General features: G+C 41.4%; 1 protein-coding gene across 2 annotated transcripts in view; it reads left to right on the plus strand.

Annotated features, from left to right (window-relative positions):
• The window catches only part of rin3 (Ras and Rab interactor 3), a 35,983-nt gene extending 22,245 nt beyond the window's left edge, over positions 1 to 13,738 (plus strand). For both annotated transcript variants that reach the window (XM_088354483.1, XM_088354484.1), the window contains 8 exons: positions 98 to 272; positions 2,654 to 2,825; positions 2,908 to 3,029; positions 3,111 to 3,297; positions 5,344 to 5,475; positions 5,561 to 5,727; positions 9,994 to 10,108; positions 11,172 to 13,738. In XM_088354483.1, the coding sequence (XP_088210609.1) occupies positions 98 to 272; positions 2,654 to 2,825; positions 2,908 to 3,029; positions 3,111 to 3,297; positions 5,344 to 5,475; positions 5,561 to 5,727; positions 9,994 to 10,108; positions 11,172 to 11,434 (1,333 nt within the window). In that variant the 3' untranslated portion in view covers positions 11,435 to 13,738. The remainder of the gene's footprint in view (positions 1 to 97; positions 273 to 2,653; positions 2,826 to 2,907; positions 3,030 to 3,110; positions 3,298 to 5,343; positions 5,476 to 5,560; positions 5,728 to 9,993; positions 10,109 to 11,171) is intronic.
• The last annotated feature ends 1,982 nt before the right edge of the window (positions 13,739 to 15,720 follow it).

The raw sequence follows: 15,720 nt of genomic DNA on the forward strand, positions 1-15,720 counted from the left end.
ACACCGGTATTGAGCGATGTGCTCGTGTGCGCTATAAAAAGCTGGAAAGTAGCACAAGGACAAGGTTTACTGTCCTTTACTGTTCCCCTTTTTTCAGTCACTCTTCTGGGAATCGCAGCAGCAAAATGAAGCGGACCCCAACCACCGTCATGTTGGGCAAAGCTCGTTCGCGCTTGTCCACCGTCATCACCGGCCTCATCAGTCACGACCGCCGCCTCTCGAAACGCATTGTGGAGCTGGCTCGAGACCCCATGAGTTATTTCGGCAACCTGGTAAACATTTTAACTTCAAATGCCACTATGCTTTGATTTGAAGTAGGGCTGCAACTAACGATTATTTTCAGAATCGAGGAATCGGTCGATTATTTGTTTTCGATTTGTCGATGAATCGGATTTCTTCAAGACATTTTTAATTTCTTCATTTTTGTTTAAATATTCAAGTTTTGGACTGATAGAAAAGTAGTCTATAAAACAATGGAATGCTCTATAATACAAGTCAAGTCAAGTCATTTTTATTTGTATAGCCCTAAATCACAAAGAGTCTCAAATGGCTTCACAGATCATTACACTATATTACACAGACTTTTTCAGAATATTATCATACATTCCCCTGCTCTGGAGCCGACGAAAAGGGTAGGTTATTCATATGCTATAGAGTAGAAGTGAGTTTTAAGCTTAGATTTAAACATTTCCACTGAGGTTGCAGATCGGATCTCAGGGGGAAGAGCATTCCACAGCACCGGTGCCCGGATGGAGAACGCTCTCGAACCAGCAGAACACTGAAAATAAAAATAAAATAAAATCCAAGTGTTAATAAATTAACTCGACAATAAACAGAAATACTTCCTAATGTTTGTTGGAGATAGGAATGAGTGAAGAGGTGTTGTAAAAGGATAGTGGGATGTTTAGACGTTTTCTAAGGGATGGGCAGGGCACCTGTATGATGTGGCAGGGGTAAATCAGTGAAAGCTGTCGGGCCATGCTGTTGAACAGAAGAGTGTGTTGTGTCACCCTCACCCGAGTGACATGGCTTTCTCGTGTCCCGTTTCATTTGGAGGGACGAAAGTATGACAAACTTGGGTGCCGAGGTGCTTAATTTGTTTGGGTATAGATAGATAGATAGATAGATAGATAAATAGCTAGCTAGCTTTTGCCTCACCTTCAGAGGCTGAAGAGGGGCCACCCTTCTCGGGGGCATCAGCCCATTCTGGGGTTTAAAGTATTTTGTTTTTGTTGGGACTTCTGGAGCCGTCCCCTGAGAGGGCGGGGTTCTGTCACGGTTGCCATGGCGCCCAATTGGCCCCGCCCACTGACACCAGCTGAAACGCGTTGACAGATTGCTGCCGGACTACTTAAACGCGGTCTTGCGAGTTGCCTGGTGTCAGAGCGTCTGTGAAACTCCTGATAGACACTGTGTGATGTGCCAAGTCCTGTGAATTTGCCTGTGTTTTGATCCTGTTTTACTTTCGGCCCGATCTGTTTGATTTTTGCCTACTCCTTAGTTCTGATTTCAATCCACTTCCGCGACCATCGATCGCTGGATCAAGTGTGCGCGCAATTCTCCTCTCCCCAATAAATTGTGAGTAACGTTACGCGTTTGGGTTCTCATTCCTGTTTCCTGTCCTGGTTCGTGACAGGCTGGGGTTTAATGTAGGCTTTTACATCCCAGGGTGGAGTTAAAGAGCCTCATGGCATGAGGGAGGTGGTGTTCTTCTGATGCAATTCAGTATTATTTGTCCTCTTAACACCAGAACCTGTGTTTATACAAAAAAGTTCTATTTTGGTTTCATCTGACCATAACAAATTCTCCCAATCCTCTTCTGGATCATCCAAATGCTCACGATCAAACCCCAGACGGGCCTCGGCGTGTACCAGCTTCAGCAGGTGGACAGTGCATTGTGTTACTGATAGTATCGTTTGTTACTTTTTGTAGGTAATTCACTAGGTCCCCCTGTGCAATCCTGGAACTTTTGCTAACCGTTCTTGACATATTTTAGGTGCCACGGGTTGAAATCTTGCATGGAACCCTAGATCGAGGGAGATTATCAGTGGTCTTGTATGTCTTTCATTTTATAATAATTGCTCCTACAGTTGATTTCTTTACTCTAAGCAGTTAAGGTATTGTGGATTGAGTCTTCCCAGCATGGTGCAGGTCTACAATTTTGTCTTTAGTGTCCTTCGACAGCTCTTTGGTCTCGGCCATAGTGGAGTTTCGAGTGTGACTGACTGAGGTTATACCGATAATGAGTTAAATCTGGTGCCATCAATACAGGTAACAAGTGGAGCCTCGTAAAACCTCGTTAGACCTTGTTGGAAGAAGTTAGACCTCTTTGACGGACAGAAATATTGCTTCTTTGTAGGTGAACAAATACTTTTTTCCCCCTTCATTTGGGGGAGGGGGGACACACTAATTGTGTGATTATCACCTCGATGGCAGAAAAAGGAAATTTGCAATAAAACATCCCGACGTACAACATGCACCATAGTGATGGAGCAAAACAACACGTTGACTGTGTTTTTGTTGGGAATTGGCATTTTAAAATGGCCAAAAGCTCAAAAAACGTAATTCCTCTGATCGTGTTTCCTTTAAAAGAGATTATATTTCAAAAAGACAAGACAAAAAAACGAGTTTTGTTATTATGCGTGCCTGATAGGTGAAAGACCATCGGGCATTCACCCTTGAGACGATGTCCAAGCACTCCACCACCACTGAGCTCTTACAGGAGATCAGGCAGATGATGACCCAGTTGAAGAATTACCTGCTGCAGAGCTCGGAACTGCAGGGTATGGTGGAGCCGCAGCATCAATACTCTCAAGAAAAACTGGGTATGCCTCATTTAGCTTCATTGATTTAGATCAAAAGGCAAACGAAAAGTTCAAATTCCAAAGTCTGTATATGACCTTGCAGGAAGCATCGTGGAAGCAGCCCTGTGTAAGAGCGTACTGAAGCCGCTTAGGGATCCTATATACCGCAACTTGGAGAAACTGCACACCAACAACGGTAACCTGAAGCAACTAGCACAGAACCAAGTACGCCGACATATTTTTATCTCACTATTATGGTCAACTGTTACCCCTCAATGTGCTTTGCAAAACTGTGGTCTCAATTAGTCCGTAGTTCTGGGCAGCACCACCACAGCTCTGGGAGTCACCACCGCCGTCCCTGAAGCTTCAGCCATGGAGAAGATTAGCATTAAACTCAGTAATCTGCATCTTGAGTACTCTCCCCCCAAGAAGATTGAACTACTGCTCAAAGCCTGTAAAATCATCTATGATTCCATGTCTGTCAGCTGTCCTGGTAAGGGTCTTTAAATCTTCTAAAAATGCGTTTTCGATTGGCACAAAGAATAGTCCAATTTTAAATACAGTAATCCCTTGTTTATGGTGGGATTACCTTCTAGGAAAAAAAACCGTGATAGTCAAAATCTGTGAAGTAGAAACTTTGATTATTTCATAATTACTCTAAACTTCGGACTTCAACCCGTTCCCTTTTTGCCACGTTTCAAGTACTGCAGCTTGTTTTATTTTTTTTATTTTTCGCAGCTGGCCTGAGGCAAGATGCTCATTTCTTCATTCGCTGTAAGATACAAAACATGGCAGCGACGTTTGGAAATATTTAGGATGCAGTTCGATAGAAATGAGTCCATGTTTTAACCAACATCATTCATATAATTTATAAAAGGTACAAAATGGGCGTTTTGACACTACTTCAATCAATATTTACATGGTGTTCGCGATATTTCAACTTTATCACCCACAAATCGAGTCCTTGATATATACATCCAAAAGCAGTGAAAATCATCTATCTTAAACACTTCTCTTTCTGTATCATCGACGTCAATTGTCTCTCCTCCCCAGTAATGGGAATAACGCCGTTACAAATAACGCCATTAAGTAACGTTATTATTTTCAGTAACAGGGTAATCTAACTATTTCCGTATTTCTGCCTCTACAATGCTGTAATCGTTACTGACGGTCAAAAGTCGTGCGTTACTTCGAATAAAGCGTTTTTTCGCACTATTCCGAGTTGTTTACATCACGTCTTTTTGGACGATGTCACCATTTAAAAGAGCGACTTTTATAGAGTTGGATAGAAACTACGAATCTAATATTTGGTGAATGTGGCGACAAATGACTCCCACCAATCGAGAGCCGGTGTTATGCCGAGAAATGCATCCCTGCCGAGATTTGCATCCCTACTATAACCACTTTTACCTCGTTTTATTTCACTTTTATATCACTTTTCTGGACTGTAATGGCGAACATATAACCAAAACCACTTCGTCTTGCATTTGTTGGGAATGTAATGTAACTTTTGAGCAGGTAACATGTTTATTTTGCCTTTTTCTACTCAAATTGCTCGTATTGAAACTGTTATGCACTCTACCATAAAGCTTAAATGAACTGTCAAATCGTCAACAGATAAACAGGAGACGTTTATGTTACCTGCTCAAAAGTGATTTATATACGGTGTGCATTACCGTTCGATTACATTCACAACAAATACAAATACAAAGACGGAATGGTTTGAGTTGTATTACATTCCCAACAAATGCAAGACGAAGTGGTTTTGGTTATAGTATTACCCAGCGACTGTCCGCTGCACACTGCCTGAAGACAGCTGGGATAGGTTCCAGCACCCCCGCAGCCCTCCTGGGGATAATTGGTGCAGATAATTAATGGATGGATTGATAATAATACAGCTAAAATAATTAAACTCCAAAAACAGCCTGAAGAGCCATCTGGGAGCCTAAAGAGACGGCTCCTTACAGTGAGCCCAGCCGAAAACGCCAGTTTTCTATTAAGAGAATATCCATCTCTACAACAGACCATTCGAGTTAGATTTAATTTAATAAACTCTCTTAATATTGTTTACTGTTAATTTTTGTTGCACTTCAAGTGAAGGATAAATTTGAGGTGCAATAAATATGACGAGGTTCTATAACACATTTGTTTGTCGAAAACTGCTCAGGATGTTTAAAATTATTTGACATACAACAATTCATTTTTAGAGTAACTGAAATAGGTACTTTCCCTGGTAACTAGTGACTTTTACGATACAGTAACTCAGTTACTAACTCAGTTTCTTTTTGAAAGAACTAGTCAGTAAGTATAACTAATTGATTTTTAAAGCAATGTGCCCAACATTGCTCCTCCCCAGACGTTGGGTCTGTACTCCAAAGAAGAAGACTTTTGGCTCTGTTGTATTAAGATTGATCTGATCCAAATACATGCTTTGTATTGATAGTATTAATATTTGGATCCATCCACCCTCTCCTAGTAACAATACTACTATAAAGTCCATGTGATGAAAACAACCAGGGCAAAAACTGTGTGTTTACAGGGCGGGCCCACGGAGCTGATGATTTCCTGCCTGTAATGATGTACGTCCTGGCTAGATCTAATCTCTCCGATTTGCTGCTGGATGTGGAATACATGATGGAGTTGATGGACCCTGCACTAACAATAGGAGAAGGTACGAGTTGCAGTTTTTACAGCCAAACTACTTGTCCCTTAATTAACCTCTGATTATGATTTAATCAAATGGGTATTCTAAACAGGTTCATATTATTTGATGACCACGTTCGGCGCTCTTGAACACATCAAGTTGTTCGATCAGGAGAAGTCTGCTCCGAATCAGCTGAGTCGAGAAATTCAAGATTCTATCCAACTTTGGGAGCGACGACGCACGTTCAACCAGGAATGTTTGGATCAGAAATGTGTTCAGGTATGCACGCCCACTTATTTAAAAGGAGACCACAGTAGCCTCTCTACATATGAGCTACGAGAACTTTCAGGCGCTGCCACTGGAGACCGCTTAAGACTGCTTACTGCTAGCATTTGTTTGTCCTTGTTAGCATGTGTATTTACCACTGTGCAGAGCTGTGCAGAGTTGTTTTGTTTTTTTAACCGTGCTCCCTCACTCCTCCACCACTACGCATACACTTGGTGTAGCATACCTGTCAACCTCCACGGCTCCATGCCCTTACAAACTGTCGTATTTTCCCTTACAAAATACAAAATAAATATACACCATATTTTTTTTTCAAACGTGTTTATTTATCTAGTTTAACATGTTATATTGTACATGTGTTTCGTTATATCATGTATATTGTTAATTAACATTTTGTTGTGAGTTGCTTGATATGAATAAAATGTATTATAAAAGAAGTTCAAAAATTAAGTAGCTTGGACGTTCACTGTAGAAGGAAAAATACATGCAAGTATAATTAAGTAGAATAATACATTTTCTTATTCAAATTATTAATTCATTTTGTGCATTGAATTATTGTTGGTGATATACTGATTAAAGAGATAACCAATCCTGTTTTTTTTTTTCATTTTCTCCTTTTGTACTTCCTTTTTTTCTTAACTTCTTTATACAACATAATAATTTGTAATAGAATGCATCAAAGCAAGTGAGCCGTTTGAGAGCCGGCTCTCTTTAATGAGTTGAGCCGAAAAAGCCGGTTCTCTAAAAAGAGACTGACTTCGTTTTACTACACAACTACCACATGAAATCCGATGTTGAATGATGCATGATGGGAAATCCCTGGGCGGCAGACGCATGCGCACAGTAGCATCAAACCGCTCGCTCCGTTTGCAACGGAAAAAACGATACCGAGATAGAGGCGACCGCTGCAAACTCGTTTGACTTAATTGATTTGCCGTTTCGTGATAGTATACTGGATGGTACCCATAACTGACAAATTTGCGTTTTTCCGTACAGATTTTCTTGTACGTCTTAAAATGCATAATAAACGTGCATTGTATGGCAAAAACGTACAGGTTGACAAGTATGGGGTAGCAACAGCCGATTTCTTCTGTGATAAGTTTTCATAAGAAACTCGCATTTTAGTTCATTAGTATCATCTAATTTATCTTGGTACTGTATTTTTATTTCTCATTTACTATTTGAAGGTGTTTATTGTGATCGGGAAGAAGTGTTTTATAGTTGTTTGGGGTTAATTGGTTTTCAGTTATTTCTTAAGGGAGAAAATTAATTCGAAATACAAAGAATTTGACATACGAGTTTGATATAGAGACAACTGTATCTTTTATGTAGAGAGGCCACTGTTCTATAAACACAGCAAAGTTGTTTTAAAACATATACTTTTATAAATCATATATTTTTAAATGTCCCCAACTAAAAGACGTATGCTGTAGTTTAGTGTACTGATTTTTTTTTTCAAGACGTTAAACTTTATCAATGTTCTATTTACATCGTCTATATGACTAAGAATTATGAGAGGAGAGTATATTTTTATGCTGCTTTAATCATACATCTAAGCTCATTGGCATCTCCCAACACTGTCTCTTGCAATAGGCATCACTCTTAATGTCAACTCCTAACACAGGCACTATAGTTTCACCTATTGGTTCCTACCAATATTCCCACATTTCATCTTTTAAGTGAGTTACACACATTTCTTTTACATTATTGATAAGAGTTCTTTTAAAATCAGTCAAATTATAACAAGTCCATTCTAACTGGTCTTCTGATCAAGCGCCCCGATCGACTAAGTAGGAGTCTCTGGATTGACCCTGATGTGGGATTGGTTTCTCCTGAGACTTCCTAAGATGTTGTAGGAACAGGGTTTTTGAGCTGGGCCTACGATAAACCTAGGTTCACTCTGTCCTGGTCGCAGCTCCCGTCTCTGCTGTGGGCGGTGTCTTTTGTTAAAACTGGATTCTTGCTTCTCCCCGATTTGTTGATTTTTCTTTTCGAAAGTTTGTAGGTCAACCCACATCGGGTCCAAGTTCTTTTGACCGACAGGCATGGGTGCTCTGATGTTTTGGCCCATTAAGAGTTGAGCAGGCGAAGCGCTTTGCGCCAAAGGTCTGGCCCTGTAAGCTATGAGGGCCTTGAGTGGATGTACTCCTTTCCTCGGGAGGGATTTGACTGTTCCCACAGTTCTTTCAGCTTCTCAATTTCCCTGAGGATAGCGGTGACATGTTTGAAGTCACACTCTTTGGAGAAGTTTGCAAACTCCAATGATGCGAACTGAGGACCACCGTCTGCGATCAGGACTTTCGCGAAACTGTGATGTGTGAAGATAGCCTTGGGCGTCTCAATTACAGACACTGATGTAGTAGAAGTGAGGTTAGCTACTTCTTTGTAGCTCGGGAAGTAGTCGACTACCACATGGTATCACATTGATTTCCACTTGAACAGATAGGCTCTCACCCATTTCCTTGGCCTGGCTGTAAACAGTGTCATCATCAGTGATTCCGGGAAGTTATGCGCCTCCTTGGCACCTGTTGGACAGTATTCCACGTTTAGTTTTATCTGCTTTGATAGACCTTGTCCCATACAGACTGTTGTGCCATGGCGATGCAATTTGTAATGCTTTGGTGACCTTCATGAACCTTGTTCAGCATTTCCACTCGTAAGGGGAGAGGGATGACGAGTCAGCATCCTTTCATCAGCTGTCCATCTGCAAGTAGCAGGTCTTGACAATACTACCAAAAAAGCTCTGGTGGAAGAGTCTCCTTTTGGTCAGGCCATCCAGTTTGCACCAGTCTGTTGCTGACACTGTTTGCGTTTTGTGTGGCTCTGATTTGAGCCAGCCTCCCTTCTGTCACAGATAGAAACTCCACCACCTGGTTGACGTAGGCACCAAAATCTTTCTTCATTTGTCTTTCTTCTATCATCGGTGAATCTCGGATTGGAACCCTGAATAGTACGTCCTCTGTGAGCAGGTTCTTCCCTGGCATGTCGTCAAGGGCTCTGCTGCCCTGAAGGGAAATGAGAAGCTTGTGGTCTGTCTGTATGAGAAAGTGCATTCCTTTCAAATAGTATTAGAAGCACTCACACGCCCAGGTTAGTGCTAGAGCCTCTTTCTCAATTTGTGCATATCTGTACTTCGCTTCTGTCAAGCTGCGGGATATGAAAGTAACTGGGCCGGATCACCTGATGGTTCCTTCTTAGAGAGAACTTCTCCAAGTCCAAATTAAGGAGCAACCGCTGCAACTTTTGTTGCACCCTCCGGACTTTACTGAGCCAGGACAGTATGGGCGCTCAGCTCCCGACGAAGCTCGTCAAATGCTCACTATTGCATGCCCCCCTATGCCCACTCACTGTCAGTTTTGAGCAGCTCTCTCAAGGTCTGTGAGAAGTCTGAAATCTGTGGCGAGAATTTTCCCACGTTGTAAACCATGCCCAGAAATCATCTCGCGCCTGTGACATCTGTTGGTGTGGGAATTTCGGTGATTGCCTTGATGTTGCTTGGGTCTGGTTAGCGGCCATGGCCACTGACAATGTGACCCAGGAACTTGACACGGTTCATAGCAAATTCACATTTGTCAAAATTAAGTGTCATTCTTTCTTGTTGAAGTCTCTGCAACACCTTGCTCAGCTTTAAGTGGTGTTGTCCAAGAGATGTCCAAAAGACAAGAATGTCATTTGCATGACATACGGTTCCCTCGATTCCTGTGCATGTGTGGACAACTGACAAAGATAGACTCCAACATTTTTGTATATATTTATAACAGTTCATATTTCCAGTTTATGTTGTCTTGCATGTTTAGTTCCAGTCTCTACTTCATTATAATCCTGAAAAATCCAAGTCCGTATTTTGTTTTGTTTTTCATTTTCAACTGTTAGTACATTGTCTTAACATATAAATATGTGTTGATATTGCCAGGTATTAAAAATATGGGTTGTTGTGAAAAAGGGCCAAAAGCAATTGCTCAAAACATGAGTTCTGACTCTTTCGTGGCCAAAATAACCAGAAAAAATTCTAAGCAGCGTGTGATACTTGCTCAATACAGGGTTAAAGATGGTAGAAAAGGATGGTAAAACTAAAAGGGAAGATATAGAATCAGAATAAAATCAAATCACAGACGAAGATGCTTGGTAAAAGGAAGTTTAAGGTTGTTGTTTGTTCTTCCAAAATACATGTCTTGCACTAAGATGGTATACTCATTCTATCATATTATTTTTAATGTTTACAGCAAATGTGCAAAACTTTTGTTCATGGGTTTTGTGCAGGAATTCTTGACAGTGTGCTGCCCTGACATGGGATGTAATCCCAAAACTCTGGGCGTCCTTTCCACCACCACAATCCAAGAGTTGACTGAACAATGTGCAACTCGCTTTGAACAAGGTGAACACTGCATGAGTAATTTGACGATTATAGAAGTACTGTATAACATATCTCAGGTGTAAAATACTCTGTAACAGTGGTTCCTGATACAGTTAGAGTGTAGTAGACACTCAAATTTTTAGCCAGCCTTTCTCAAAGAAAGACAAAAAGAAAACATTTTTTGTTAAAAATAAATAGAAAATAGGAAATGGAAAAAAAAGAAAGAAAAGAAAGCAATTAAAAAGAAAAAATACAAAACGGGAAAAAAAACATTTTCTTTTCTTTTTTTATTCATTTTTTTTCTCGAGTTTTACTTTTTTGTCTCTTTATTTTTATTGTTCTCTTTTCTTTTTTGTCCTTTTTCTTTTCTTTTTTCTTTTCTTTATTTTCTTAGAGAACATAAGAATAGGGGAAAATTTGAAAAGAGATATAAGGACAAAGAGAGAAAGAGGGAAAGTGAGAAAGGGACAGACAGAGAAAGAAATTAAGCAAGAAATAGAAGGAAAAGACAGAGAGAGAATATAAGTGCAAAAGAACTATTTGAGAGAAAGAGAACGAGAAAGACAAACAGAGAGAGAAAGAGAAAAAAATAAAGAAAAAAAAATAGAAAGAAACAAAAAAGAGAGGGATAAAAAGAGATAATGGAGAAAGAGAACATAAGAGAAAAAAAGAAAAAAGAAAGAGAATAGGAGACAGAGATGGAGAAAGATAAAAATAAAGGAGCAAGAAAAAAGGACAGAGAGAAAGTGAGAAAAAAAGAGAGAGAGAGAAGGGATACAGAGGGAGAAAGAATCGAGGCAGAGAGGGAGAGAGAAAAAGAGAGAGGACAAAAAGAGAGAGAAAACATAGAAAAATACATAGAATAAGAGAGACGAAAATGAGAGAGTGCAAAAAGAAAAGAGAGAAATGAATACAGCTCCGGGTGAGAGGCGCCCGATTTTGGCGACGTACAGCCGACATATTTAGAAACACTTAACTCAGTGTTGTCTTGCGGGCCGGATTAAAACACTGGGCGGCTCCGATCCGGCCCGCGGGTCACACGCTTCACACCGGCGGTCTCTGTTCATTTCTTTGTGTTTTACAGATTCTTTCATTTTAAGCATCTACGAGGATGATGTCGTTCGGAGACTGAGCCCCAAGGAGTTTGCGCTGAGCGTGAAGAAAAAATGTCGACCGGGAACCTATTGCTTCATCTACCACCCAGAGGACTCGGCCCAGAAATCTCGACCCGTTCGCAGCTGCCCGACCGCTCCGCCCCCTCGACCGCCTCCGCAGAGCTCTTTGCGCGATATTTCAGCTGCCAATCCCGAAGAGCTGGAAGAAGAAGGATGTCTGATTAGCTGGTGATGACTTCACTGCCGAGGCAACTCGTGTGAAATGGAACACTGGGCTTCAGCTGTTGCTTTAACAAAGCTTAGAAGGATTTCTCCAAGAACATATTCCTTTCATCTCGCAGAATGAGTCTGAGACGTGGTCGAGTTTTGTGTATCCGTGCAGTCCGACATTCCCGGATCATGAATCCCTTTACCACCTAAGTCGTAGGAGAATCCCTACCTGTACTCTCACCAGGGGTCGGGAACTTTTTTGACCAAAAGAGTCAGAAAAGAAGAAATATTTTGATTCGGACCCAAACACAGTTTTGGGCACGTGCGAGTCCGGCAGCCGCATGGGGTGGCATTTATAGAATAGAATAGAATATACCTTTATGATCATTGTTACACAATGGGTTAAACATATTGTGACAATGAAATTGGACGTCGCACTCCAGTTTCACATTTTACAGTGAGGATAAAAGAAAACAAAGAAGATAAAGGAACAAAGAAGATGTTTGTATTGTCCTTGTTGCAGGCTTTGTATTTCTCCGGAGGGGGGTGAGGGACAGACAGAGATGGCCGGATCCAACTAGGTGGGGGGAGGGGGGGAGCTCTGTACGCATTTTTGATGTTGCTGTACACACGGTCCAGTGTTTTTCCCCTGGTTGCTCAGTCCATGTATTGAATGAATTTGGGAAGTACAGTCCTTAAGCATGCCTGATTTAAGTCGATAAAAGCTCCGTCGGGGTGTGCAAGCTGCTGTTTACTGATAGCAGCGGGCAGGAGATTTAGTGCTATGCTAACGTTAGCATCCGGTGGAACATAAAAAGCAATCACAATGACCACAGTTAGCTCTCTCGGTAGATAGAAGGGTCTACACGATACTGCTAGAAACTCTATATCGGGTGAGCAGTGTGTGACAATGATTTGGCTGTTATTGCAGCGCATCTTCTCTCACCCCTGTTTTGACCAGAGTCTCCGTCTCGGTCGTCCCGGTGTAGCGTGCGTCCTGCTAGTTGGACTGCGGCGTCGGGGAAACCAAGGCTCCGTGATGACAGAAATACTGCAATTTCGGACGAAGCTGTTGGTGGCGATGCGCTGCTCAAATTCACTAATTTTGTGGACGATGGATCTTGGTCAGGAACATGCTCGGAAGCTCTGGTCTGTTGTGGTAGCCTTTTTAGCCTAGGCCCGACCGGCAGCCTCGCTTTTACTTTTGCTCCCTCCGCCGTCTCCGTCGTTGTCAGCAGGCAGATCACCCAGGAGGTGGAAATTCAACAAAACCTTCAAACTGGCTCTCCAGACAAAAGCTAATTCTTCGGCATATTTTATTTTACTGTGTGATGTTTGAAATAATAATACCAGGCAGCACAGCTGCTGAGTTGTTGGCGCGTTGTCTGCACAGTTCTGAGGTCATAGGGTCAAATCCAGCGACCAGCCTTCCTGTGAGAGGTTTGCATGTTCTCCCCGTGCTTGCATGGGTTTCCTCCGGGAACTTCGGTTTCCTCCCACATTCCAATAACACGCATGTCAGGTTAATTGGCCGGTCCAAATTCTCCCTAGGTGTGACTGAGGAAATGAGTAGTATGTCTCTGTGTGTCCTGCTACTGGCTGGCAACCAGTTTAGGGTGGCCCCTGCCCACTGCCCCAAGATAGCTGGGAAGGGCTCCACCACTCCCGCGACCCTACTGAGGATGAGGGGTGCAGATAATGGATGGATAAATAGATGTTTTTGTAGGTGGCATGGCAGTGGTGAGCACATCTGCAGCATAGTTCTGGGTTCAAACTACACTACCAACCTTCCTGTGTGGAGTTTGCATGTTCTCCCTGTGCTTACGTGGGTTTCCTCTGGGCACTCCGGTTTCTTCCGAATTGACCAACAGTAGGTCTTATGTGAATGTTCCTACCGTGTAAATGTGTATACCGCCTGTTAATTTGTTAGCAAATTGGCGTCGAGCCTTAATCAGCGACTGAGTGCATCATTGAAGGGCATTACAGTATTTACCTTCAGTGCAGACGGTGCTACCGCTCACCCAATCAATTTGCTTTAGGAACTTTCCTAGATCTTCTGGGTAAAACATTAGTTTTGTGTAAAGGTTTGTTCTGTGGGTTTTCATCATAAAGTGTTTCAACAATGAACGAAATTAGATTGTTTAATGAGCTTCCATACAAAGAATTCTCGAGTGATGTACACCTGTTTGTGTGACACATTGACTGTAAACTGTAGACGAGATTGTTTCCTTTTTATACTCGACCAAAACATTTTACTTCAGTATTAACTACATGTTACAGTCAGCTTCACATAAAGAAATAATTCTATTATTTTTTCATCTCTCCAGCTCTGTTGTTTTCTTTGTCCGAATTTTCAGTCTGTTGTTAAAAACAACACGCAGCGATTATTTTAACGCGTTATCAAGCTAAATTTTGGCCTCATTTTTAGTTAGCAAACTAGTTTTATTTTCTAACTTTCTGTGTGGCTATTTCGTTGGAGTTTTAACCTTTTAGCTAACTTATTTAGTTCCCTTTTAGTTTTCCCTCCTTTCCTTTCTAACTATCAAGCTACCTTTAGCTATTGAAGGATTTTATTTTGTACGATTGAATACAAGTTACATTTACTGAGTTTAATGCTGTAGTTATTTACTGACTGTGCCTTTATTCAATGAGCAGTGAAAGTTCAGGGCACCCTGGTAGGAAATATTGTTGACAGGAACGACGGGAACGGGACGAAGGGATGATAAAATAATCAGCACATCCAGAGGCAGAGGGGCCCTGATGACGTAGAAATGCTCGGTGTTGTTTTGAACATTCCAGACATCGCGGCAAGGTGGTGGAGCCCACGTTGGGCTTCCTTGGCACGCCCATGGGAGGAGCCGGCACACCATCTTGCGGGGAGACATGGGCCAATAAGGAGAGAGCTAAAGGAATTCAGAAGAGAGGCTTTCCATAGACTCCAACTACACCAATTCGGCTGTTTTCGATGGAGTACATTTAGTTAAATTGTTAATGACGTTAAATCTGCCCCTGTGTGAAAATGTCAGCTTTCTTGCTCATCTTTTCCATCAAGAAACGAGAGTGCATAAATTGTTGGGTAGATGTAGGTTGTGTTTGGTTAATGGAGTCAGATAACTAACTTGAATAATTTGGTAATCAGTATATTTTGATATTTAATTTCCAACACCACTTAGCAAGCCTTCTAGCTAAGTTGCTGTTTTTGAAATTCAAATCAAACTTGGTTCCCTTTAAGCTAATTACCAACAAAAGGTATCTTGACACTTGGAAAAGGTTGGAGATCCCTGACTAGAACATATAGTTGTTTAGGGTATTAACTGAACTTGGGACAAGCTAAACCCTGCCTGAGTCCAGGAGACACGAATAGGGAAGGTTACAAATTTCTTATTCTCAAAGTGACCATAAAGCACCATTTTCTCAATTTTTTAAACAGGAACCTTCACTTCTGTTTGTCCTTAGGTAATGTCCTGTTAGCCTAATGTTGAAATATTGGGGGGAGAATGAGAGGAGAGAGGAAGAGAGAGGGGTCTTTGTTATACATTGCCTAAACATGGGGTCTGGTACTCCATATTTAAAAAAAAAAAAAAATCTTCTGCAATGCCAAACTAATAATCTTGTTCTTGTACTTCATGATACATATGGCTGGGATTGACTCATTCGAGTTCAAACCAATAGAACATGGTGGGTTTTAACATTCAATTTTAATGTACTTAAATTAATGATTCGACTATCAACAAGCTTCCAACTTCATTTCTAGTATCACTCGGACTCTGCCACAGAAGCAACCAAACAAAGGCTCTAGGGACATTTCTGGGATTTCTGGCATGCAACTTTTACGTTGTGCGTACAATTTACAAAACGTCTTTGCCCGGGTGGCCGACAACTTTTTCAGGGAAAAAAAAACAAAATAGGTTTTTTCTTATCAAACGTTTGCTTTATTCCGATTTCGAAATGTTCATTCGGTTTGGAAATATCGAAATTTCGGTTTGTTTCGCAATTTGCATACTGTGCAGCCGATCAGAAGCCTGCATCGAATAACTTTGTGCACCCGGACTTTCTAGAGTGTTATAAGGTCGTGCATTTGCATATCATTTTCCAAAGTAGACGCACAGAGAACACAAGAAAAATGAATAAGTGGTTAGGAATCAAGGCAAAACCTCAGCCCCAGAAAAAATATTCAAAAGAAGCTAACAACATTTATGACGCTACAAAACGTAAACATACATTAAAAGCATGGTGAAAAGAGGAGTTCACGTGGCTTGGAGCAGACGACACAATGCAAACATTGCATGAATGAAGATGAGTAAATAC

Source organism: Urocampus carinirostris, chromosome 15, assembly GCF_059441175.1.
Source record: "Urocampus carinirostris isolate Australia breed hairy pipefish chromosome 15, RoL_Ucar_1.0, whole genome shotgun sequence".
In the NCBI taxonomy this organism is placed as follows: domain Eukaryota; kingdom Metazoa; phylum Chordata; class Actinopteri; order Syngnathiformes; family Syngnathidae; genus Urocampus; species Urocampus carinirostris.